At 36.9% G+C, this 27,995-nt stretch overlaps 1 protein-coding gene across 1 annotated transcript; it reads right to left on the bottom strand.

Annotated features, from left to right (window-relative positions):
- Nucleotides 1-535: 535 nt before the first annotated feature.
- COPB1 (COPI coat complex subunit beta 1) lies at nt 536-27,995 on the bottom strand. Its single transcript, XM_070957454.1, has 22 exons — nt 27,883-27,995; nt 23,656-23,806; nt 22,495-22,724; nt 21,882-22,051; nt 20,747-20,861; nt 20,212-20,304; nt 19,568-19,705; nt 18,046-18,165; nt 17,070-17,177; nt 16,806-16,952; nt 15,483-15,628; nt 13,076-13,172; nt 10,910-11,070; nt 6,681-6,801; nt 5,934-6,161; nt 5,626-5,805; nt 4,425-4,569; nt 4,204-4,323; nt 3,802-3,947; nt 3,080-3,169; nt 2,495-2,650; nt 536-721 (listed from the first exon to the last, which is right to left on the bottom strand). The coding sequence occupies exons 2-22, from the start codon at nt 23,744-23,746 to the stop codon at nt 662-664; spliced, it is 2,862 nt and encodes a 953-aa protein (XP_070813555.1). The 5' UTR covers nt 23,747-23,806; nt 27,883-27,995; the 3' UTR covers nt 536-661.

The following is a 27,995-nucleotide window of genomic DNA, read 5'->3' as shown; positions in this document are numbered from 1 at the left end:
TGCCCTCTGGAACATCCTCCTCCTCAAGGTGATATACGCCCCCATCCTCTTGGCCTCCATAACAGCCTAAAATCCTAGCTCTTCTGACTGGCCTTAGGGCATTCCATATTGGAAGTGGTTTTTGGAGTAGGAAGATCCCTTTCCACCCCATAGTATTCTATTTTTAAAACTTATTTAATTTTTAATTATTTAATATTTAAATGTTCTATACTTGTTTTTATTATGTTTGTAAGCCACCCAGTCACTTGATAGTGAGTTGGGTGGCATATAAATTAAACATGTCTATGTGTGTATGACAAGAAATCCTAATTTTGCTCATAGTCTATCCTAAAGTTTACTATGAAATTTTTGTTAAGATCTCAATAATATAGATCTGATGTCCAAGTAAAACAGCAGAGTTATAGAGAATTGTATTTTATTTTAGTTTGGAAAGAGTACATGTAAGAGACTGGACAAATTGACTTTTACAGACATAGAGAAAAATATATTTGAAGTTTTATCAACAATGATCTTGAATGATAAGTAAAACCTAAAAATTATTTGCTGGAATTTATTCATTACAAGTTCGGTTTTTACAACCCAAAAACACAGAATATGCAAAATGATCTGATCCCCAACAAGCAAAATTCCAAGCATTTAGTTGTAAATGTTCAGAAGAACCTTATAAATTAGTTTTCTTCTGAGAGAGATTGATCTTGTCACCAAGACTTAGCGCCATTCCCTGTAAGGAATAGAATGACAATTTAAATAATCATTTCAATATTCAGTAATTCAGTAAGAAAAATATCCCCCCCTCCCCAAAGTCTGCATCTGCATGACTCTTGAGAAGATTTTTAGGAAATTTGGAATGTTTTATGAGAAAACCCTGAAATAATTAAATCATAGTTAATTCTTCAGTTCAGTGCTGAACACATTTTCTCCTAGTCTTTCTTATAACTACAGCTCAGAAAAACTTTGGGTAATGCCTTTTAGTCAGTTAACTTTTAGTTACAATCTTAAAACTTATCATTTCATAGCAATCTGTCCATTTGATGCTATAATAAATCAAAACCCATTTAGATCATGACATAAGTAATGCAAAAAGTGGCCACCTAATCACAAGGGATAGCATCCAATGACAATATTCTCCTTTCTCCAGAACTTTCCAGATGATGAGTGTGCATACTGAGCAAGATTAAAATCTTATAACTGAAAACAGCTCTCATTGATTATGTGATTTTTGTCAGAATGAATTTAAATGTAATTTTATTACATTCTGATTTCCTGACTTTGGGGAAAAATTACTTTTGAGTGTATGCTATTATGGTACTGTATAAATTTGGTAAAAAATAAGATGATCAGAATTAGTATGTCACAACATTAAAATTGGCAGTTCATAGGTTTTAAAAGTAACTGTAGAATTCTTCCTAAACTGCAATGATACATAAATTTTGAGATTCTGAATTATTGTACACATTAATTGCCAAACCCAAATATACTGTAATTGGGAATAAAGGGAAACCAAGTATTTCATGATAGCTGGTTTCACTGAATTATAAATACTTTTGAAAGTTTCTCAAATATATCCAGCAGCTTTTCAAGAGATACATATATAGTGAGAGCCTAGAAGCCATCACATACCGTATTTTTCAGTGTATAAGATGCACCGTTGCATTCCCAATGGGAAGAAAAGCACTTTCAGGTGGCAGCACTGCAATCCCCTCCCCAAATCCAAAACGGTTCCCAGTTCCCCACTGCACATTGCAGGGGAACTGGCCGCCCGCCGCCTAAAATGCGGCTCTGATTATTGCCTTGGGGAATCCGGGCAGTGGTGGCTGGAAAGGAGGGGCGTTTTTCTTTAGGAGCTCTCGTTCGGCTCGCTCGGCTCCTGTGCGCAGAGGGTTTAGGCGGCAGCTCCTCACATTGCAGGGGTGTGAAGTCACTGCGGCCATTGCCTGCCCTAAGGTGCCTGCTGGGCGGCTAGAGGGGTGACCAGCCGCAATTCGTGGCACCCGCCTTGTTCCCCGAAGCTGCCAGGCAGATCCCCCCCCCAGACCGTCCCGAAGAGGGTTGTTCCTCAGGCTGTGCCCCAACCCATATCCCTGCCGCCTGGAACTGCCCGAAAATGGCTGGCGGGTGGGAGCCGGCGGGTGGGTGGGGCTACATTCGGCGTATAAGACGCACCCAGATTTTCACCCCCTTTTGGGGAGTAAAAAGGTGCATCTTATACATCGAAAAATACGATAAATGCAGCAGTTCATGGCACTTCAGAAAATTCCCACTTCATTTTTTTGGACTGGTCTATTTCATCAGCACTTCTCCTAATAACATATTTACCTGTTTATTCTACAAAGATTTACATTCCCTGTAGTCTGAAGAATTCAATCAGGATAATGTACTACATCAGTCAATATACAGTAATAAGATTAATCATTAATGATAAATGGTAAATTAAGAGCAAATATTTCACCAATGTAAAAAGTTCCCAAATTTAAGGAGACAGCTGCATAATTACCTGACTTTTTGCACGAATTCTTATGTGCCCTGTGACTGGAGCATCAGGTCCAAGATGAATTGGCTTTTCAATGCTGACATTTGCAAGCGCGTCTTCTCCAAATATGGAGCGTGCATATAGGTTGGCAGCCATGAAGCCACAATAACCAGAAAGTGCCTAGAAAACAATATTTGATACAATGTTTATAAAAATGTATTTTCCCCTTGAAGCTCTTAATAACTGAACAGGTCTGTGGCTTAATGCTTTATCTTTTTCTCATTACATTACAGTTCAAACTATCCCAAGAGCAATAAAAATACACTCGCCTTATTTATCCAACAACAGATTTACGTGAACGGACAGTGAAGCCAAATTAAAGCAAATTTTAAATCCATTAATTTCTTTAATGTAATATTAGTAAATGCACTTTACTACACCAGTGAGATGCACTTCTCACTGGTGTTCTTTGCACTAACATATCCTATACCATTCCAAGGATCTAAGCCTCAAAAAAAGTTTTCAGCAGATGCATCCCAGGGATGTGTGATTAGGAAGAAGTACCAAGAAAGCCCCAAATTAATTCCAGATCTGGATATAAGATCTTACCTTTTCTGGGGTAAGGCATTTCATATTAGTTGATTTTAAGATATGCTGCAAGTATTCATTCAGATCCACTATATTGGTGTTCACTGTAACCTTCAAAAATAAATAGAAATTAAATAGAAAGACAAGCTGTCTTTCAATCGATAAGAAATAATTGAAGACATGGCTTTTAATCTCAGATTTCTTTAAACATCACTTGGGTTTTTAAATGTTACCATCAATTGTATTCTAAAAGAACCCTAGTTTTCAAACACTTCAACATAACCTAAAAGGATTTGAAGCCACCCAGTATCTATATCCATAATATCAATCAATCAATCAATCAATCAATCAATCAATTTTTTCCAATGTTTTTGTGGATGGTAATTCCAATATTTAATTATTTAAAGTCCTGGTGCTGATTTAACTCATTATTGCTTATAATTATAGTTAGTGATTTATATTATGTTAGCTAGGTATTCTTAATTTAAAGCTTAATAGTGATATTTGATTTTTCTTTCAGCAATGTAACACATTTTAAAACTTTATAAATTACTAATGATATGTTTTAAGAAAGTAATCTCCATGCCATTTTAGATTCCATATTTAATTATTTATATCTTATTAACTGCATTTTAGATTTTTATTCTTTTAGATGTCTCTTATCCTTCATGGGTTATACGTTTCTTTCTTTAAAATGTTCTGTAATAAAAGGTATAAATATTGAAACAGTTTATAAAGCTCACTTTGTTTTCCCATTCAAATTCTGCCCACATCTGACGGAACTCAGCATCAGTACAAGTAGCAGGCTGGATATAATCCATGATATCAATGTGTATGTCACTAAGAACAACACAGTTTCTATCACTGGCTGCTCCAGAAACATCATATACTAAAAATAGAGAAAGAGAAAAGTCAGTAGAAATTAACAACATACGTTGTGACAGTTTTGAAGCTGAATAAAACACACAATTTCATTCTGAAAAGTGGCATTTTTTCTGAAAATAGTATTCCCCAATATTTTAGGTGCTGCTAATTTTTATATTGTAATATACTGTATATGATTTATCCAACCATTAATTCATTTTCTCTCAACAGGGATCTGACACTTTCAAAATCCCATATAATATATAAAATAGAACACTTACCGATGTTGCCAAAAATAATTCCATTTTCAGTGGAAGCTACTTTCACATTCGCTTTTATATTGGCAAAATCATGGGGCGCAAGGGTCAGAGGAGATGGCTTTTCCACCAGCTTCAAGTCACCTAATTAAAATGGTTTGAAGGGAACACATCAAGACAATGTTAATGAGAAACAAAGAAAAAAATATTCAGAAGAAATAACTAAAAAATGGTGGATTATTTACCCAACGTAGCCAATTCTAGCGTGCAATTCTGCAAAGTATCACTGGTCTGGTTTACTACAAGCACATCCAACACAATATCATACTGGTTGACATGGACATATGCTTCAGCGTAGACAGGATCGGAAAAACCTGTCAACTGAGTTACCTATCAAGGATAAGAATTTTGGAAAAAAATTGCACATTATTTCTTTTATTAGCAATACTATTTAATCCTGTTTAGCTCAACAGCCCCGTGGAGATGCGTGCAGGGGGTGTTGGTCAGTCTGAGGGCAAAAGTGAGGGGGGCGAGGGATTAAAGCTGGGCCCAATGTAAGGGAGACTGCGGCCAAGCAAATTATACCCCCCTCCACTATGAAAGTGGATCCTGGGCGCTGCACCCAGGAGAAATGGACAATGAAGCAGCCAGCACAAGGGAAGGAGGAATAGCAGGGAGAAAAAAGAGGGAAAGTGGCCTTCTCCTTCCTTTGGGCCGGCCACTACGTTGCCTGCTTCTCTACTGCAGCACAGCACCCAGGATCCACTTTGACAGCGGAGGGGGGAGTAATTTAACAACCGATTCACCTGAAACAGTGCAAACCGGCTGAATCCCACTACTGCTAATATCCCAAAGCCAGTGGTGGAATTCAATTTTTTTTTACTACTGGTTCTGTGGGCGTGGCTTGGTGGGTGTGGTGTGGCTTGATGGGCGTGGCCGGGGAAGGATACTGCAAAATCTCCATTCCCACCCCACTCCAGGGGAAGGTTACTTCAAAATCCCCATTCCCTCGCCACTCCTGGGGGAAGGATATTGCAAAATCTCCATTCCCACCCCACTCTGGGGCCAGCCAGAGGTGGTATTTGCCAGTTCTCCGAACTACTCAAAATTTCCGCTACTGGTTCTCCAGAACCTGTCAGGACCTGCTGAATAGCACCCCTGCCCAAAGCTATTAAAATGATTTACTGTATTCCAAAATACAATTACTCTCTTCTCACCAGCATGGCAACTCATACTTGGGAGAAATTCAATCATACAGTTAAATAAACTTTATATTTACAGTTCTAATAGTACTTCCTCGTTTCGCCTAAGAAGCCATGCTATTTGTTTCTCTTTACCCAAGCTAAGCCCTATTTGCATTTTTCTGGCATTCATTACATTTCACTATTCAAAATGAGATAAGGTACTTCCCTGGATTCAGACTGGCCTGGGAAGAATCTATATTACCTTGTTGAGCTTGGATGCCAGTGGGTCAGCAGCTTCCTTTCTCTGAGTGTTTCCCATAGCTGCTAAAAGACTGAGCTGAAACTGATCTTCCTTTGAGCTCATTTCATTTTTAGCAGTGAGCTGCATAAAAGAAATAGGATCATCTGGCTGAATGGTTACGTTCCTCTTCTCAGACTCTTTCTGATGTAAGGGGAAAAAATAAAGAAATGGTTAAGAGAAATGTAAACAAAAAAGAAAAGGCTTCTCCTAAGAACTAGTCCTTAGCATTGACACTGAACTGAAACACAGATGCGGAGATCAGGTCTCACCTTCTGAGACAGCTTCTCCTCTTCCAGCTTGGCAGACAACATATGAGAAAGGGATTGCCGGCACTCCTTGTTGAAAATATCATTCATCAGAGGGGAACATTCTGAGAGCACTTTCAGGCACAGAGAAATCCGATCCACATCATCATCTGTGATTGGCTTCTTGGGGAGAGATGACTTGCCCAAATGGAGGATACTGGCCATAAGCAGCATTGCCTCAGCTACAAAAGACTAATATGGAAGCGAGAGAGATGATAATAAAACAACATTTCTTTTAATCCCATGCATTCCACTATTCTCTTCTTCAAAGTAGCGATTACAAGACACAGGCTACTTCATGCTAAATGTGTCCAAGTAGCTCCGAAGAAAAACCATAATGGAGCCTTTCCTCTTTAGGGAAGAAGGTTTGGCAAGCAATTTCCAATCACCACAGTTTAAAAAGTCATCCAGGGTCTAAATTGTGGTTTGTGGTAACACCTTCTCTTTCTCTCTCTGAATTAAATATATAGATAAGACAGTTTTACAACGTATAGTCTCCCTTGATTTATTTCAAATACTCTTAAGGCACAATAAACCAAGCTGCTGCCTTGGGAAACCTGTGCAATAACAACATATTATCCTGACAGCAAAGAGTTTGCTCAATTGTAGCTCCATATGAGCCTGCAAAGAACTATAAGTGAGTTGAGTATACAGCTATTGCCTAAAAATTGAAATTTAATGATACAAAGCCCTCTATGAAAAATCACTTACATTTTGTTTCTTCTTTTCTTGAACCAGAGTCACATAACGTAAAGCAATTTTGGTCAGAGTTGTTGCAAGGGAAGCCGCAACAAAGAAATCACCATCCAACAAAAAGCCTCTCAGTGGAGGTCTACAAAGAGAAGGCAAAATTAATGTTCAGCTGGCAATCCCATGCATTCTATTTGAGTTTAGCTGTATGAAGGAGTTTGTATTTGTTAATAGTATTCTACTGGGTTTTTAAATGATATTTAAATGATATATTGCAACTATGATAAAATTATTTTCATGGTGTAACAAAAGTTTCCCCAGATAGGATCCAGACATATGAATACAGGAACTTGAGTTTCAAATGCCTTTAGGAACTCTGACCTGTTAGAGTGGTTAACTCTAGATAACCACTGGTAACTATTACAACCTAATACTGGCTGGTAAGAAGCACATAATTTACATGGGTAAGGCATTCATCTTAGCAATAAGTACCAAAGAATTATGAGAACAGAAATTCACAAGTGTTGAGTGACAAAATCCACTTGTTCCATCTCCCTCCAAAAGTGGGTAAGAACAGGGCAGAAATTTTGGTATTTGTGGTAAGATTCCAAGTTCCAGAACGCATTCTTGAATCCACCAAAGAAAAAGCTGAAATTTCACAGTATTTTAAGATTCTAATTCTAGTACAAGAATATTAAAATGGATAGGCTTCCGGTTTGGCTTCCGTCGCCACCAGACGGTCCTTTGAGACCGCCAGCCCCATCGCCCGTAAAGAGCCGCTTTTACAGCTGAAAGGCGGCTCAAAAAACTCCATTTCCTTAAGGAAATGTGAGACAGAGCCGGCGAGGGCAGGTAGAGCCCTCTGCGAAGTCCCCAGAGTTCTTTTTTACCTCTGGGGAGGAAGCAGGTTGAGGCTCCCTATTTTCGCTCGCCGCTGCTCCGGGCTTCGGGAGAACTCTGCGTTTTGCAGAGCCAGGCGATGGGACCAGACCAATTAACGAAACTAACAGATCATCTGAACAAGTAGGATGAAATCCGGATCTGGGATCTTAAATTGCAAGTATTTCTAACAACCTTAAGACTGATTTTAAAAGTAAAGAAGAGTGAAAGGGGGGAAAAAGAAAGTTTAAAATGGCGACTGGCTGAGGCTTGAGAAGAAAGCTGAAAGCGAAAGTCGTTCCGTTTGAATAGTTTAATAGGTTACAAAGTAACTGAAACAACAGCACTGGCTAGAAGTGAAGAGAAAAATTCTTATTTCATGCTTTTTTCTTCTTAGAGACTTGATATTAATATTGTTTGGAGAGAAGTCTTTCTTCATAAAGGGGAGAAAAAAAATCTGTTTGTGGGGCAGGATGGCGTTAAAACTGACAAAGCCAGACAACCAAGCTGTGGGGGGGGGGGGGCTCCCCCATTTATAAACCACATGAACAAGTTGTGAGCTTGCAGATGCAGAAGAATGGCTTTACAGACCTAAAGGAATTTGTACTGGAGGAGATGGCAAGACATGATAAGATTGTGAATCAGAACCTTGAAAATTTTAGACAGGAAATTAAAGAGTTGGTTCAACAAAAGTATGATATCCTGAAGCAACATTTGAAAAGTTTTATAGATGCAATTATAAGGATGGATAAAGAGATTAATCTAGAAATAGAGTCTAAAATGAAGGAAGTTGATGATAAGATTGATAATCTGGATAATAAAATACAAAGAATTGAAAATGATTTGATAAATATTCAAGATAATAGCTCAGAAGTAAAATCCAAAATAAAGGAAGCTGACTACAGGACCTATAATGCAGATAATATAAAACAAAGGATTGAAAAAGAAGTTACAATGATGCAATACAGGTCCATGGAATTTGCGGTCAGAATAAGGGGACTACAGGAAAATAACAGAGATGATTTGAGAAAGATGTCTGCTCAAGTTCTGGCTGGGATTTTAAAGGTTAGTCCTGAAGAGGTATCCTGCAAGATTGATAAGGCCTACAGAGCTAATTCTTGGGTGGCAAAGCAAAGGCAGCTGCCTAGAGATGTGGTGATCTACTTTACTGATAAAGAAATAAGAAATGATATTGTGCAAAAGTCTTTTAACTCCACTCTTGAAATGCATGGAAGGAAGATTTGGATATTTAAAGAGCTGCTGCCCAAGATGTTAAAAGATAGAAAGGATTTTGGATTTTTGGTGACTGAGCTAAAGAAACAAAACATCCCATTTAGGTGGGATGCCCCAGTTGGTATAATATTGAGATATCAAGGAGAAAGATATAAACTAAATACTGTTGAAAAAGCGGAAGAATTTTACTACAAGGTTCTTAAAATGGATTCAACATCTCCATGTATAATACACGAGGGGAATAAAGAAAAGCAAAATCAACAAGAGATTGAAATTCAGGCTAAGCAGATGGAGGTGGAGGTAATGGAAAAACAACAAGTTACAGAGGCCTTTTTGGACAAGCCGCTTTTGGATTCTCCTTCAGAGGTTATAGTTGGATTACCTATAAATACAAGAGAGGCGGCTTTGGATTCTAATGTGATGATTTATCAAGTTACAGACCAGCATGGAAATCAATCAGCTGATATACAAGTCCTAGAAAAGCAACCAGGATGGAGATCTAAGCCACAAAAAGTTAAGAAAAGAAGAAGCAGGTTCTACAAAACAAAAAAAAATTTAGACTAAACAACAGTCTAATGCCAGTTACTTAAGAGACAATTAAATACATGAAAATATAGTTGAGGCAAAGTATTGGTTGATACTATTTTGAGGAGAGTGACAGATCTCTGCAGTGCTGTGCTTTTGGGATGTGGAAGATGGCCTTTAATTGAGTGGATTGGAACTTTCTATTTTGGACTCTTTGACAAATGGATTACGTTTATGCTGAGCTACAAGGCAAGAGAACTATGGGATTGGGGCATGCAGAAGATCTGGTGGTTACCCTAACACGGTGGTTGGAATTAATAATCTAGATGAAAGACACTACAGAAGATACTATATGGAATATAAATATAAAGCCACTCGGGTGGTTTTTTATATATGAAAATATTTATTATTGATGGGGGCAGATGGTAATTGAAGATACTGAACATACTGTTGGAACTAGAATGTGATGTTACCCTAACATGGGTGATAGAATTAACAATCCAGTTGAAAGACATTATAGAAGATATCATATGGAATATAAGCTTAAAGTCATTTGAGGATTTTATTTACATATGGAAATATTTTTTAGTGGTGTGGGCAGAAGAACAAAAATATTAAAAATATTATGTATGGTAGACCTGTAGGAAAATGGGTGGAGCTGGGTTAGTTTACTGATTGTTTAGTTTAGGAAAAGGGATGTTATGTTATATTAATATACGTAAAAGACTTGAATTAAGAGATATATGTTTGGGGGAGGAGGAAATGGGTAGATTATGAGTTGAAATTGCCAAATTAGGATTTATTATATAATTTTACAGCTGAATGTCGTTCTGAAATGTATAGTATAGGGGGGATATAATAATATTGTTAGAAAGAAAGGGTCAGTATATGGGGGGTGGAGTAAAAGGATGGTAAAGTATTATATAATCTGTTATTAATTTGGGTTTTATTTTGGAGAAGCCAGAGGGGGAGGGGAGGGGGAGGGGGGGTTAGGGAGGAGGGGGAAGAAAAGGGGGGGGAAATTTGTATTTGAAAAACTTTTTCAATAAAAAAAAAAAGAATATTAAAATGGATCAGAAAAGCCTGCTGCCATGACAATGAATTTCATTTTGTCAGGTACAAGAAACAAAGAGCCAGGACAGAGTTCAAAAGCACTGTGAATTAATTCCAAACTACCTTTACCCAAGACTTTGATTACTAATGGTCAATGCAAATTGGTGCCAAGTAGCAGCCAACAGACTTCAGGGGGGGAGGCGGGCGGGCGGGGTATCTTTTAGATGAATAGGGACTCAAGACTGATGATGCATTTGACCCCACCCTCAGGCTCAGCCTCGTCATCTCCTATATTATTTTTGTACAATGCTTACTAAATAATCAGTTATGCCCAAAAATAGTTAAAAAAAACCTGTTGCAATCTTTTCAAATAACTGCTATTATAATAAATGATTGTAATTACATTCTGAACTCCAGACCAGAAATAAAAAGAAATCAAGTACAATACAGATATTATGAAAGATACAATAAGAAATCACATTAAGTGCAAAAATAAGAAAAAACATTACATATGTATGTTTAAATATAAACCATTCTAAGAACAGCAAAAACTTCATCACCTCTCTTCTTCCTTTTTGGCAGGTCTGGAGCTACTAAGGGCACTCTGGGTCGCATAAGTTCCCATTTCAGTGACCAGCTTCTGGGCAGGGCCCACAGTGATTTCCTCCTCAGGTTTTAGCTCACCAGCTTCTTTCTTGATTTCAGATTCTACTATTGGGATCTGAATGTAAAAAAGCACAGTAGCAAAGTTGTTAAAAACACAAACTTGTTCTCTTCTCTTATTCTTTGTCTTTGCAAGCTTAATATTCTTGAAGCTGCTCAATTTGAATTTACTAGAGTTTCCATTGTGGTTCCAATATGTACTAAGAAACATGCTTAGAGATGTGCTTGTTCTCTGTGGATGCTAGAGCTTGCTGCTATGCTGAAGTTAATTTTTTTCTAGTGAGTTTGCACCCATGAGAGGGGGAGGGGGAGTCCATAAAAAGCACTTTAACTTGGATAAAACAAAGCTACTGGTAAGCTTCATGCTCTAGGACTTTTTTTTTTTAAGGAAAACTTCTGTCCCTTAGGCTTTGAAAATATGAGAAGTGCCCCTTATATCAGTGTGTATGTTCCTGTGAGGATGACTCAGGTGTCCCTGACCCTACCCTTCCTTTTTGTTCTCTCTATAGGAAATTTTAGATTTCATATATCCATCTGATATTTAAGAAATTCCCTGGTAGAGAATAAAACTTTGGTTTGCTTCTTTTGTTTGAGTAAGATCCAGATTGCTCAATTTTGTTCTTTCAAATGTACCATCTGTCTGTTCTTATGATAAGAAGACAAAACTGACCCAAAGCCATGTATATTTGCATACAAATACATAAATATCTGTGTCTGTGCACGTGTGTTGTTTATATTTGACTTCTGGCTGTAACAAAGATGATTTCAAACAGTAAGATAAATGCATTATAATCAAAAGATGGGAAAATAAAATATGTTATAAACTTAGGCAATCTGATTACTAATAATCTTATTACCACTATATGCATTACCATATTTTTCAGAGTATAAGATGCACCTTTTTCCCACCTAACAGAGGGTGAAAATTTGGGTGCATCTTATACACGGAATGTAGCCCCACCCAGCCTCTGAAACAGAAGTTTCAGAGGCTGAAAAAAAAAGCAAGGCGCAGAGCTCACAACCAATGAACCTGTTGCTAAAGTTCATCTCTGGGAACAGCTGATTGGGGGTATTCCGGGAGGCTGATCCACCCCCCAATCAGCTTTTTTCTTATTTTCCTTCCCAAAAACTAAGGTGCGTCTTATACTCCGGTGCATCTTATAGTCCTAAAAGTACGGTATGTATGTTGCAATGACAAATGGTTTTAAATTCCACCTTGGGTTCAAATGAGCAAGTTTGTGGTAGTCATGGGGATTGATGGTTATTAGCCTTCATGGCAGTGAAGACCATCTGCTGAAAGACTAGTGAACTTCCCTGTGCAGTTGTTTGGCCACTGTAAGAATAGACTGCTGGAGTGGTTAGGGCAGGGGTCCAATCTAACAGAGTATTGCTTATTTTCCTATTAGTACTCATAAGATCGCAATATTTGTAGAGTTGTGTAAATTTATTTCGTTTAAGATAAAGGCATCTCTTCATTATTACACAAAACTCTTTGGTCAAAAGACTTTGGGAGCAGGAAGACAATTTGGATCTGATATTGGATCTCATTTGAATTTTCTGCACCATCTGTTAAATCTACAAATCCAACATTATCTGAGCTGCTTTGCAAATGTGCTGTTGGAAGTCTCATAATTGTCTTTGCTCTATGTTTCCTCAATACTGCTTTCAAGGATTTCTGATTAAAACGAGGGCAGAAAAGAATTATTTTCATTGGGAGCTGAAGATACAATCCATTATCTCAAATGCCTTCCCAGTTAATCAATCCTTTTTATAAGAAGGCCCCTATTAATTAGATTTCTGTCAAAAGATTGTTATTAGTTTCCTTGCCCATCAATGAGATGTTCAATTACTTCAATGTAATGAAGCTCTGTTCAGTTACTCTATTAGAAATTGGGAATACTATCACATTGCTTTTCGTTTAAAGAATTCCTAAATGCATCCTCAAGAAACGAAGAACCAGCTTCAAGATTCTATAGAATTTTTCAAAGACTATGATTTTCCTCTGAAATACTGTACATCAACTTAGAAAAATATTTCCAATTAACAAAAGTACAAACACTTACCTCTCCCAATGATCTACGGACCTCAGTCATTACACTTTGTATATCTTCCTTTGTGCTGCAGTATTCGCCAAGGATCCAGAGTGCTCCCCGATAAATTCTGTAAAGCAAAGCAAAGCAAAATAAACCACAACTGAGACCAAAATGTTTGTTGCTAAGCAAGATAGTTAAGTGAGTTTTGCCCCATTTTATGACCTTTCTTGCCACAGTTGTTAAGTGAATCATTGCAATTGTTAACTTAGTAATATTAAGTGAATCTAGCTTTCCCATTGATTTTTCTTGTCAGAAGGCTGCAAAAGGTCACATGACCCCAGGATATTACAACCATCGTAAAATACATGCCAGTTACCAAGCACTCAAATTTTGATCACATGACTGTGGGGAATGCTGCATCGGTCATGTGAAAAATGTCCATGTTACTTTTTTCAATGCCCTTGTAACTTCAAACAGTCCCTAAAGGAATGGTTGTATGTCAAGGACTACCTATAATCAGCCAGGTTTATAATAATTTGATTTTGCAAGGGATCACATGGAATCACCACGTATCCCAGATCAAAAAATAAATAAATCATAACTTAAAGGTGGTGTATTTCCTTCCAAGAAATGTACTTTTCTACTCCATTGATTACCAAGAGAGACAGTCAATTATGCATACGAAAGTAGAAGAGCAGCAAAATAACTCTTCTTCTCTATTTCTCCCTGTCACCAGTAGAAACATCTTTGCAGCAATCCAATGAGTTGTGTGAATGTCACAGATGCATGCTTGGGTCTAAGTAAAGGAAAAGAAAGCACTGCAAAGAGAGGGCTGCCAGTGCAGAGACAATTTGTTAGGTAGGAGAGGAAATATCACAGGAATGAACTTTCTGCAACTAACCAAAAAATTAACTGATTGCAAAGTCCTACACCTATCTAAGTATTCTGACAAATTCACTGACACATACTCTCAGTATATACAACTGCAGCCTTGAGGGACCTTTAATACAAATTGTAACTTATTAACTATGCTTCATATTCTTCTTGAAACAGAATATATAAATATATATTATTTGAAAAATAACCCAGGATTCCTGGATTTCACTAATGTAAGATTTTTTTAATGCCTTTTTTAAATTGTGTGGGCTAGAAAAGGGCCAATTTATATAGATGAATGAAAATTAAAAATCCACGAATGTTAATCTACACATATTTTACTCAGAAACTGTGACTTCTACTTCAGATTGCTTTAAGTATTTAATGCAATTCTATGATAAAGTGATGTAACAAAGGCTCCTGGACTCACGGCTGTCTTTAGAAGAGCACTTGACGGCCGTGACCGGGAGGATTTTTCATCAGGTTCGCCTGATTCGCCAGTTGCGTCCCTTTCTAGATCGGGACTCGTTACGCACAGTCACTCATGCCCTCGTCACCTCTCGTCTGGACTATTGTAATGCTCTCTACATGGGGCTCCCCTTGAGGTGCACCCGGAGGCTCCAACTGGCGCAGAGTGCGGCCGCGCGGGTGGTTATGGGAGCAACATGGAGCTCCCATGTAACACCTCTCCTGCGCGAGCTGCACTGGCTCCCGGTGGTCTTCCGGGTGCGCTTCAAGGTTCTGGTTACCACCTTTAAAGTGCTCCATGGCTTGGGACCTGGTTACTTACGGGACCGCCTACTACCATCATCAGCCTCCCACCGACCAGTACGCTCCCACAGAGAGGGGCTCCTCCAGGTGCCGTCGGCCAAACAATGTCGGCTGTCGGCCCCTAGGGGGAGAGCCTTCTCTGTGGGGGCACCGACGATCTGGAATGAGCTCCCCCCAGAGATACGGAGGATTCCGGATCTGCGCACCTTCCGCCGCGAGTTGAAGACGCTTTTATTTCATCAAGCTGGCCTCGCCTAAATCTTCTCCCTTTTAAGTGTAAATTCTAAATTTTAATGGATTTTAAAATATGGGTATTTTAAATTATGGGTATTAATTCAGCCAAATTTATTTAATCCATTTTATTCGATTTTAAATTTTGTATATCTATGTGTTTTATTTCATGGCTGTGCACCGCCCTGAGTCCTTCGGGAGTAGGGCGGTATAGAAATTCAATAATAAATAAATAAATAAATAAATAAAAGGCTGCAATCCTGGGAATACCGCCAACTAAACACAATGAGATATTTTCAGTAGGCATTAGAGAACTGCAATGCAGGCTTTTTTAAGGATGAGATTTAGATCTGGCAAGTTTTATGTAGACATCAAAATGGAATTTTAAATGCATTCAGAGACAAAGAAATCTTCAGCAATAAAATCAATTCCTACTGCAAGAAAGTCATTTGTATATGGATTATTTCAGTGATGCTGATGGTATTACAAACACCAAGTCTTAAAAGTAATACACAATGAAATTCAGGTAGTGAATTTTCAAGGCAGATCTTAAACTTACTTGACAGACTTAATCGCATGGAAGACTTCCAACATTTTCTCTACAATTAGCAGCCTGAGATTATCAAAACGCTGAATGGCTTCACGCACAAACTCCAGTACATCTGCAGCTGCCGCTTCATTGTAATCACTTAAAAACTCCATCAACTAGAAGAGTAAGTATGAACATGAGCATGACAAAATTTGAACAAACCACTGTACCACTGTCTAATACCAGATACAGAAAGATGGTACCTGACTTAATTTTTGGCAAATACAAGGTTAAGAATGGGAGTGACTGCCAGTTTAAAATCATTTATGTTCAACTGTTTTTGACATGATAATTTACATTGACAAAAGGCATTTGAGTGCAACTTATTAGCACCATACTACATTCCACTAATAAATTAGAGATATCTTAACATGTAGATCAGGAATGTAGAATGGATGGCCTTCAGTTTAGTAAAAGATGTGTTATCTAAATGATAATAGCTGTGGCACAGTTCACTTTTTAATCAATATAACATATGTGAAATAGATTTGTCTGGAATGTAGGTCATGACCCAGTAAAGCTAAATTATGAACACTTAAATGAAAATGATATCTCTCTGTAAACAGAAAATTCTTAATAGAATTCTATAAAAAGAAATGGTGTGTGTGTGTGAGACAGAGAGAGAAAAGAGAGAGAGAGAGAGAGAGAGAGAGAGAGAGAGAGAGAGAGAGAGAGAGAGAACAGCCTCGCCAATAGGCTGACCTATAAACTATTCAATCCCATTTTAATCTACTCCAGAGATCAGAGTTGGAAAATAGATTGATTCTAGCATGAATCCAGCAAACTGATTGTTAACAACATTGTAACCTCGGTTCTTCAAAATCCAGCTCAGAAAAATGAATACAGAATTTTCCTAAACTGAAAGTAAATGGGAATGGAATAAGAGTTAAGACTGAGTTGGAAGTAACTCTGGACCCAGAACCTAGATTGCCTGCTTTTCAATCAGCTTTTTGACTAAATCAGGCTAAAGTCAAAAGGTCATTGTTCTCCACTATTTTCAATGAAATGAAAAGGTATGTTTAAAAAAATCTACAAATTAAACTAATTAAACCAATCCTGGGGCTGGATGCAGCAAGCACCAGGCATTGGGTAGGCACTATTCATTACTTCTCAAATAAAGAAATACTATTTAAGTTAGAAGTATCTCAAAGATAAACAGTTAATTAAGGAAGCAATGTATAGGAAAGCTGAATTAGGGATGAATAATGATGTTGTCTGAAGTTAAGCTGATAACAGCATAAGTTAACAATAACAAGTATTGCAGCGCAATGAAAACAAAGCTGATTTACATACCACAGGAATGACGTTGGCAGCCATGTCTGGGAACCGAACACTACAAGAATGTAAAGTCCGAACAAGCAACTGTCTGTATTTATCAGTGTCTTCGTGCTCAGTCACGTTATTTGTTTTAATGACTTCTTTCTTCAAAACAATCACCAGCTACAACAAAACAATACTATTAATTGTGTATTATATAACTTTGCACAATGTTAATTTTACATTAAAATAAGAATCTATATATTTCCAAGTAAATTGATGGAGTAACATTTATTTTACCTCTTCTACATTTCTGGAAGATACAAGATCAAGAGCCAACTGTAATGTCTTTTTGCGAACTTCCAAATCAGGAGTACTCAAAACTCTCAGTATGTCCATAACCAAATCCTGAAATAAAGCATATTTCATTTATAGGCATTCATTAACCAGCCTGGGAAAATTCAGTTAAATTTTGTATAGAATTATAAGAATTTCCAAACAGCATCAAAAAGTATTACAAATGAAGAAATAAATATCGCATCTAGTGGCATATCACAGAAATTAGAACAAAACTGTTATTATTAAAAGACTTTGAGAGAGTAATTTAAATCAGAGATGTTTGAAAAGTTGTAAAATTCATTTTTGACCTGTTTAATAATCAAGGTGCCTCTATTTCAGCAACTATTCTCTTCATTTTTGCAAGATTTGGAACCCCTAAAGCAGGGATGTCCAACCTTGGCAACTTTAAGATCTGTGGACTTTAACTCCCACGCTGGCTGGGAAATTCTGGGGGTTGAAGTCCACAAATCTTAAAAGTTGCCAAGATTGGAAACCTCTGCCCTAAAAAGCGAAAGCTAAGAAGTTGCCTTGAATGGTGTCTACACCAGGTCACCATGATGCAAAAAAAAAAAAAAAAGCACAATGACATCATGAACCACATCTCGTATTGTTACCTATTTCAAATTCTGACTCAAATATGTTATGTCATGATATCCGAGTCCCAATGTCAAGACGAAAATTTTGTCCTTTGCCCTCCTTTGAAGATTCCCATAGTGGTGTGAAATTTTGAGCAGAAAAAAGCATAATTAGAAATGCAGTTCCTTTGTTCTCTTACCAAGGAAGCTTTTTTTATTCAAAGCCAAAAATAAAAGACCATTTGAGGCTTCACTATATTCATTAACTCCATCCCTTGCAACATTTCTTCACAATATACTATTAGCATTTTATTTAATTACTTTAAATTTAGGGGAACAAGCGTAGTTTGCATTGTACTTACTTGTAGTACTCTTTCGTGGGAAGGGTGATCCTTGAGTTCAATCAAGCGATCCAGAACGATCAGCTTCACATTGTTGTCACTTTCTTTAATAATCAGGTCAATATAGCACTGAGCTGCTGCCTTAAGTTACAAGACAGAATTAAGGTATTTAAAACACTATCCTTTTGTGATACAGAGAAAAAAAAATCAATAAAATACAATCATTTAAGCAACTACAACAACTTGCAAAAGTGGAAAAATTAGGAAGTCTATATTATATTTGTGTACATTTAAGCCCACTTTTACAGAAATAATCCAACTTGCAAAAGTGGAAAAACCAGGAAGTCCTATAACTTTTGTGAAGATTTTAAACCTAGTTGCATGTGCATGTGCAAGTTTACCTGAAAGATTGGAAATAAAATGTTATGATTCAAATATGATATATATCAAATATATATATCTCTTTCTCTTAGATAAGTCATTTTAGTGGAAAGAAATGAAAAAGAAAAACCTTTGCAGAGATGGCGAAGATTTCAGCATACTTAAAAGACCGAACTCAAGAGACTTATGTATGGGAATGGAAAAAGTGGATAGATTATGTGCAGAATAAATATCAAACTAAGAAATATCAGATAGCTTTTAGCTGAACGAATGTATTATGTAGGATCAAATTAACTGAGTTTTATGAAGGTACTAACAGTATATAGGGGGTGGAGGGGTTTAAGTTTTATAAGTTTCATAATATGTATTTTTCAATTAGGATTTTATACTGTGGAAGTCCTGGGGGGGAAAGGGGAGGGTTAGGGAGGGTATGTGGGGTTTGGGGGGGGGGAAATTGGGGAGAAAATGTATTTGTAAAACTTTTTAAATAAAAAAAAAAGAAAAAAAAGAAAAACCTCTAATAGCTGACCATCTCTTGTGATACATTTCTCTTTACTATAGATCAGTGTTTCCCAAACTTGGGAACTTTAAGAAGTGTGGACTTCAACTCCCAGAATTCCCCATCCAACATGGCTGGCTGTGGGATTTTGGGAGTTGAAGTCCATACATCTTGAAGTTCCCAAGTTTGGGAAACACTGCTATAGATGAATGTAACCTGAGGACAAACTGCAGATTCAAACACAAATTGCAGTGCATCCACATCTGACTGGTTATGTACAATATTCCATTTAGCATTGGTTTTGATGAGTATATGATAGTATAGTCAACAATTCACAAAATTGCATATTTACCAAGAACTATTGCAACTGAGAAAGAACTAAATGAACTACACAGCTCGAAAATCAACAACGGATGCTTTGGATTTTTTGAGTTCTCCTTTATATTTGTCATATTTTCCCCTGAAGTTTGATTTTGATTTGGTGAGAATTTCTCTCAGTTTTTCAGTTTCATGCACAAGCCAACATACAAAACAATCAGATTTCCCATTCTCCTGGCCCACAACACTTTTCAAACATGACTGACAAGCATTGTTAATCTGCATGAAGATTGCCTAGTCTCTAACTATACAATATTTGCACACTTTAGTCAGACACTGCGGTACCTTGACTGCAGTTGGAGCACTGGAAAGAGTGACTAATGTTCCTGCTGCTTCATATTTTACTGCAGGGCTTGATGATTGTAGTAGATTGTAGATACAGCGAATAAATCGAGCTCTTTCTGATGGATTAGCATGACAAACCTAAATTTGGAAATGAGACAGAAACATTATTTATGCAGAGTACTTTTTAAAAAAAAATCAACTCCTTAGTTCCTTTAGAACTACTTAGAATGGAAGACCATCATCAGACTATCTCAAAATACACTGTATTAAAAAAAAATACAACTACAAATGTAGTAAACTTCAAGCAGTACTTCACTTCACAGCTTCCTATTCTTTTGGCAACCCAACCCCCAATTGTGTATCGTAAGAATTGAAAAAAACTCAAGCACAAAAAAGATTAATGGAAGAGACAGCTATCCACAGTCATAGATGGTAGAAACAGAATTGTCTTCTACTGCCTGGATCTAACTCTCTTTCCATCTAACAGTGTATACTATGGCTTATGAAATTCTGTCACGATTTCTTCTAATCTTTCAAACTTCAAATTGCTAATGAACTCATGACTGAATCTTATTTCAGTAGCTTGTTCAAAGGTAATTAATTGCTTTCATTATTAAGGATTATGGTAATTTGTTTTACTGCACCTTATAGATTAGCTCCACAATAACCAGCTGGAGAATATCACCAAATGTCTGGACTTGGTCAATGCAGGTACTCAAGTAATCTAAAGCTCGGTCCTTTAAAAAAAAAAAAAAAAAAGTATGAATTTTTCTCTACTGATTTGAATTTTAACTCCACAATATTCCTTATATATAATTATATTTGATATTACATCTATGAGGGACCTCATAATTACTTTATCAGAATTATTATTCTGATAATTAGTCTTCCAAATCCACAAAAAATAAAACAGTGATGAAAAGTCAATTTGCGGGGAGGGGGTTGGACGGAGAATTAGCAAACATGCATCACAGAGCTGGAATTCTCTGGAATTTATTTTCAGGCTGTGGAAGGATTAGAGTTCAGGGATTCTCATAGCTTTAGATGATGGATGTACATAATGAAGCTTAGGCAAGCGTGACTTGACATATATCAGTGAAGAAATAAAACTGAAGTGTTAGTGCCAAGTTAACAACAATTATTAAATAAAAATCAGAATTAGGTAGGCTATATTTTTACCTGATCAGCATGAATTAGCATCATGAAGGCATTTCTTTTGCAACTTGCATCTTTCTCATTCACCAGAAAATCATGGATCAGCTCAGGGGCATCAGGTATAAGATGTTCAAAGTTTCTTTTGGGAAAGAAAGCACAGATAATACTTAGAAGGAAAGAGATTGGATAATACAACATATAGAAACCACATCCAATTGGATGGATGGGGGAGTTAAAGAACAATTCTTCTTTCAAGGTATGTAATTTGCATTTCAACAAGATTTCCCAAACTAGTATAGCTGTATTTCCATAAAAGAAAAAATTCACCAATAGTGTGAAACTGTAAAACTGAAATTATATCCATGTTAGCAAACAACTAAAGATTAATAGGACTAAAAGTTTGTTTGCTTTCTACTTATTTTTTAATGCACTGTTTAAGAAGACACTCACAAGTGTCGTGCTTTCTAAGACAATCTAACTACCAGCTGGCAAGAAAAATAATTTCACAAAGGCTTATGGTTTATGGCCTACATTTGGCCATAATTCTTAAAAAATTCTAATTCTTTCAATTTCATTTTTCCTAAATTTACATTACTTCACTTGCATCAAAAATAAAATAATCATTTTCAAAATGATTAAAATTTCAAATCCGAGACAAAGGCTTATATCAGCTTCCAGGCTAATAGGCATACACTGCTGATATACAATTTATTTGTTATACATTTTCACCTATAATGTATGATGTATTGTATAGAACAATACAACCATATATATAAAGAAACTACTATAAATTAAAAAACATCAGACTACTTTAAAGTATAATAAATCCTTAAATGTTAGTATTTTCATTGTGCCTATGAATTTCAACAGAAATGATACCATTTTATTTTTATATCTGCAATTTATAATCTCAAACATATGTGTGCTAATGTTATAAATGTGTGTATATATATTTATACACACACACACACACACACGTAAGTACTCTGGGAATTAATCTTTTTTGAGAAATATCAAAACAGATAAATGACCCTGTAATTAAGCCAACAGAATCAATTTCAAGAAAAAATAAATAAAAGCTTACCATTTAGCTTAATATTTAAGCTTAATACTTTTTTATATGCAGGCTTTGTGATATCAGTCAATAGATAGAATTTACCTGTAAATAGTATAAATTGCAAGGACTGCATTTCTGCGCACATAACTATGACGATGTTCCAGACATGCCCGGATAGCTGGCATCAATGGCTCTAGCAGTTCTGGTTCTTTAAGTTTGCAAAGAAAACGGAGAGTAGAGCCTCTGATAAATTCATTTGGATGTTGAAGATCCTAAGACAACAAAATTAACAAAACATATTACATGATTTATATCTAGTGGTGTTAGCTATCCAATTACTTCTGTGCTTTGAATCCGTCAAGATCTACGCATGGCTCTATTCATATTGTTTTGCTTCATACATTTTAACATGCATTGTTATGTTTTTAAAAATATATATTAAACACTTAACCTAAAATACATACAGTATTTTTTAATTCAGTGTTTCAATAAAAAAGGAAGAGTCTATTTTCGAGAGAATTAAAAAATGGCATAAAGTGACACCTGGCTGTTTTTAGCAAGATGACATCTTAAATGCATTTTGAAACACAGATCACAAATCATGCAATTCTAAAGATTAAACGTATATGGCAATTGGTCTTATGCTCAATAAACATTCTTATAGTTGCTCACTGGGAAAGATAAAATTAATATTAAATCCAATTAAAATATTTACCTTTCTGTAGGCATCACAAACAAGGATCATTTCTTGCAGCAATCTACCATCTGGAGTAGTTTTGGGAACAATCTCCCAAAATACTAAAAGCAGTTTCTTTATGGTGTGGTCCTGAAGTGGCAGCACAAACCGAATAATAGTCATCAGAAGTCCTGGTAACTTTTCACCATTTAAGATCATTATTATCACTTTTTTCAAGGCCTCGGTCTTCAATTTTACATCTCCTTTTTCTGTTAAATTAAAAAGTTTAAAATAAGCACAACGTATGTTAATAATGTATGTTAAAGAAATAACACACACAACGTATATTATTTTGTGCTGCAAACCACTTCTGTTTGCTTATTTTTACACAGCTTATTTTGGATATAGCTGTGTTATCAATAGCTCTTATACTTTGATGAAGGTCTAATTCAGTATTTTTCAAACTTGGCAACTTTAAAGATGTGTGCACTTCAACTCCCAAAATTTTCCAAGCAACATACTTATGTTCCATGTTAGAAAAACACTGCATATAATTTCTACTTAGTTCATACATCCAGTCACTGAAGCAATTCTATTTAGATTACAAACAGAGTAATCATAGAACAAAGAGCTTGATAAGTGTTTAAATGAGAAATAATCTATTGCAAAGAACAAGACCTTCACAGTGCAGAAAAGCAATACTTAAGAGTTTGAAAAATACTTCACCTCAAATTTTTTTGAGTATGAAGTTTCATAAAAAATCTAGTTTCAGATGCAAAGCAGATGCTTTGAATGTAGAATAGATGGCTGCCTTTGAGAGCCATTTTCAATGTGCCCAGAGCTCTGTTTCATGCCAAGGGATATTTTCAAAATGCTCAAAACATCCCATTTCATAATTTATTTTTATGTAAACTTAAGTTCTGAGGGTTGCTAAGTAACCTGTCTCCCTGCCTGTCTCTTTCATTCTAATTATTCAAACAACTGGTGTTCTAAAAAAACTTTTCCTTTCATTGCTCTTAGTTTATTAATCACTTCGGCTATCACTATATATTTTAAACTGTTTATCTTCAGTATCATTGCAACTTTGTAATATTTAAAAGAATTGTAAATTTTGATTGCTTAATTGCAAAATATGTTATTTAAATTTCTGAGTTAAATATATCTAAAGCTATAAACAATAGCCTAGGAAATGTTACTTACCCAAATCGTTCTTTAAACTTATTTCAGATGGTGGCTCTGAGTCCATTGGCACTATAATTAACGTGTAACACACATTCTCTGCAGCCGTCATTGTGGTTTTTTTGTAAAAGGCTTTCCCAATGTAAGTTCTTCCAAATAGGTCTCAGAAATTCTAAAAAATAAATCAACAGAGCTAATTATTCAATTATGCCAAAACCATTTCTACAACCCATTCACCCATTCCTCTTCCGGGTTTCTGGCACACATGCGCGCAAGACGATCAGCTGGCCTTGCGTATTGCGTATTGCGACAGTGCTGGAAACTAAAAGGAAGCTGGTCTTCCTTTTTCCTGTGTGAGCATGTGCGCCGGCCAGCTGATCGTTGCGCACACATGCACACCAGCCTGCAGTTTTAAATATTATTTCAGTGGTTCTTAAATTGTTTGACCCAAATATGGCAGCAACAGTCCCATACTGGATCCTCAATTCACAAACGACTGTCCTCTTAACGGTTTAGCCAAACCACTTCAGTGCCTCCCAAACTCATCCTATGAAGATGCAGACATAGATGTAACACAACTATGGTGGCAAGACAACATGGGGAACTCTCTGAAATGGCTCCTTCTTCAAAAGACACAGTGCTTAGAGCCACAGCTTCAGAGAAGCACTTCATATATAGTTTTGTTCTTAATGGTTTTACACAGTATCACAAACACCTGTCTGATCTACAGTGGGTTCAAGTACAGATGGAAATTGTACATGCACTAAATCTTTGTTGGTTTATCAGGTGACCATGCTTAAGCATAAAATTCTAAAAGGTTTTTAAATCCAGAAACAATATACCTATACAATATAAATAAAACTGTAATGGAAGTTTATCCATATTAAAGGTAAACAATATTTTGGTGCCTTTCAACTAAGGCAATTAAGAAATATAATTAGATATATAAATAATATTCAATGGATACAAATTGAAGTTAGTATTAGATCCTATATGGATTGGATGATACCATTCCTCCTGACATTAAGAAATTAACATGTAGTTATCTGAAATACACACTTAAAAGTCACATTTGGAAAATATAGAGAGAATTTTTGCCTTATCATCTATTACACTCTTTTAAAATATAAAGCTACATTTTTTTAATAAAAAGGATTTTGTAGAATCAGAGACCTACTGTAATTATGTTAAAATCTGTTATTGTAAAAGGAGAGATCACAAATCCTAACCTGCTTTTAGACCAGTCAAGCTTAATCTTTTCCTTCTAAATCTTTGGGACTCAATCATTGAAAATATTACCTCAAAAAAACATTATGTATCTACTTAATGTTATTATGTAACATTCTTACATCAAGTTTGATAGTCTTGAAAATCTTCAATAAATTATTGGCAGCTGACTTCAGATTTAAAATTAGTCAATCTTGTAGAAGTTAATACAGCAAAAAATTTTGAAAAATCCTATAGTGAAAGATAAATTTATTCAAATCTGGTCTCATTTATTAGCTATATTATCAATGTTTCTTAATAGATAATCTTTATACAAATATGACTGGATAAAAATATCAATATTTAAACTTATTGAATTTCTCTGAAAGATCCCATACACATTCATATTTTTACTTTCTTTCCCCTTTTTATCTTTGTCCCTAATCTATTTTTATTTTTATTATTTTAATTCTGCATTTTTTCTGGTCCTGCAATTATATTTATTTAGTAAATGAGTTTATAAACAAATGAAGAACAAATAATTCTCAATATCATTATTTGGACCAGTAGTATTAAGATAAACAGAAAAATGAATGAAAGTTCAGATAGTGAGAACTTCCAAATGAATAGTATAATTCTTGTGAATATTCAAGAAAAAATAATGTAATTACCGGTACATTCGAAATGCCAGATGGTTTACAATTGTTTGTAAAATGTGATGTTCCCTAAGCTTTAGAAAGTAAACCAAATTTTTGTTATTAAAATTTCCAGATTGAAGGGTTTAAATATTATTTTCTATGCTGACAACTAAATAAAACAGATGGGATTATAAATGTTTCACATGTTTATACATAGAACAGACACAGAGAGAAACACACAGAGAGAATTGAAATATATGACAAATGACCAAGAATGATATGCTGGGTTGTTCTGAATGGCTCAATATAAATCTGACCATGTGAGAATTCCATGAAACGCACAAGAAAGACTTGATGCTGAGGATTACTGGCAAAATTTCAAATTAAAGGGGACAATAAAATATAATAATGGGTTTCCTATAATTTTGTAACAAGGCTGCAGTTAGGTTTTGACCAGCCCATCTAAAAATGGCATAATACAAATTCGACTTAAATATAATACATGTTTGCATCAAACATTTAAGATTCAAGCTGGGTTTGTGGCATGACCCATGTTTTGTCATTTTTTATCATTGTGGTTTGTACCTTCTTTATATAACCTATAAACAATAAGCTTCCATATAAACAGTGGTCTTTTTCAAATCAAACTCTATTCCCAAAAACTAAATGGACATATCTACATAGCTTCCTTTGTGAACTATATAGGAGACATTTGCTATTGCATTCTTGCAGGGTATTTTTATTTCCCCAACATCCCAATATATATGCTAGTGGACCTCTGGGCTTTCCTGAAGATTTCCCACCCAAGTACTAACCACATCTGAGCCTGCCTAAGCTTTCGGAGATCAGCTAAAGTTAAGCTACATCCTGCTAGCTGGCTGGCAAAGGCAGAACCACTATTTATGATTTCGAGAGACAATTAAAAGTTGATAACATTTATAACTGGCTAGATCAGTTTGGAGGATTTCCTTTTGGTTAATTTAGCAAATTCCCTCATTAGTGGTGTTCAACGGACAGATAGATATCAATGACCCGGGATGCTCTAAATCTGAGCTCCTGTACAGCGAGAGTCGTTTGAAGTGGTGGTGAAGGGCACTAGGCTACAAACCAGGAGACTGAATTCTAGTCCTGCTTTAGTCACCAAGCCAGCCAGACTTTAGGCCCAGCCCTAGAAAAGAGGCAATAGCAAGCCACTCCAGAACAATACTGCCAAGAAAGCTGTAGTAGGGTCTTTTTGTTGTTGTTGTTGTTAGCTGTGAAGTCGTGTCCGACAAATCACAACCCCATGGACAATGTTCCTCCAGGCCTTCCTGTCCTCTACCATCCTCTGGAGTCCATTTAAGTTCACGCCTACTGCTTCAGTGACTCCATCCAGCCACCTCATTCTCTGTCATCCCTTTCTTCTTTTGCCCTCAATTGTTCCCAGCATTAGGCTCTTTTCCAGTGAGTCCTTCCTTCTCATTAGGTGGCCAAAGTATTTGAGTATTTCATCTTCAGGATCTGGCCTTCTAAAGAGCAGTCAGGGTTAATCTCCTCTAGGACTGACCGGTTTGATCCCCTTGCAGTCCAAGGGACTCGCAGGCGTCTTCTCCGGCACTATAGTTCAAAGGCCTCAATTCTTTGGCACTCAGCCTTCCTTATGGTCCCAACCTTCACAGCCATACATTGCAACTGGGGAAACCATAGCCTTGACTATACGCACTTTTGTTGGCAGGGTGATGTCTCTGCTTTTTAGTATGCTGTCTAGATTTGCCATAGCTTTCTAGTTTAGATAACTGCCCGGTATCAAGACTGACCAGAAGGCACAGGGAGGGACGGGGTGGGGGGGGGAGGAAAAAAAAAGAAGGCGAGTAGATGGTTGGGACTGATAGCCCCTAAAGGGCTCTTTCACCTGCTCTCTCGTTTGATGGCTCCTCCTTGGCCCAGCCGAACAGCCCCTCTGAACGATGCTTTCGGAGGAGCCCCAAATGAATCCTTCCAAGGCAGGGAGGCTCCGGCCCCAGCCGAGCATATTCATCACCCCGTTCTGCCTTTTCATTCATTGGGAGGAAAATCCCTGAACTCGCCGTTCTGTTATTCCTAACGGGAGTAAAAAACCCTCCACCCCCCCACCCCTTTGCAACGGAAGGTCCGCAAAGCCCTCCCGACAGGGCGAGGCTGGCTGGTCGCTCTTAGGCCCCGCGGGAACATCCGAAAAGGTGGCTTCTTCGGGAAGGGAAAGTCGGGTGCAGACCCGAGAGGAGGAGAAGGAAGGAGGTGGCGGTGGCGGACTCTTTCGCCCGGAAAGCTCGCTGCTTCGGCCCGTTGCCTGCCTGCTTCCTTCCCTCCCTCCCTCCCTCCCTCCACACATTCATTTTCTCGGCCCTCCCAGCCTTTGGCAAAACCGGTGGCCGCCTCAGTTTACCTCAGCCGAATCGGAGAATGGCAGACTCGGAGGCGGCTGGAGAAACCCGCGCGGCAGCGGCGGCCGCCTCTTCCTCAATGGGCCCGGTCGCACAGCTCCCTTCTCCGGTCTTG

Source organism: Pituophis catenifer, unplaced genomic scaffold (genome assembly GCF_029215685.1).
Source record: "Pituophis catenifer annectens isolate HBS135680 unplaced genomic scaffold, rPitCat1.0.hap2 SCAF_1, whole genome shotgun sequence".
Lineage (NCBI taxonomy): Eukaryota > Metazoa > Chordata > Lepidosauria > Squamata > Colubridae > Pituophis > Pituophis catenifer.
Note: the sequence above shows the minus strand (reverse complement) of the source record. Positions and strands in the feature narration are given on the sequence as shown.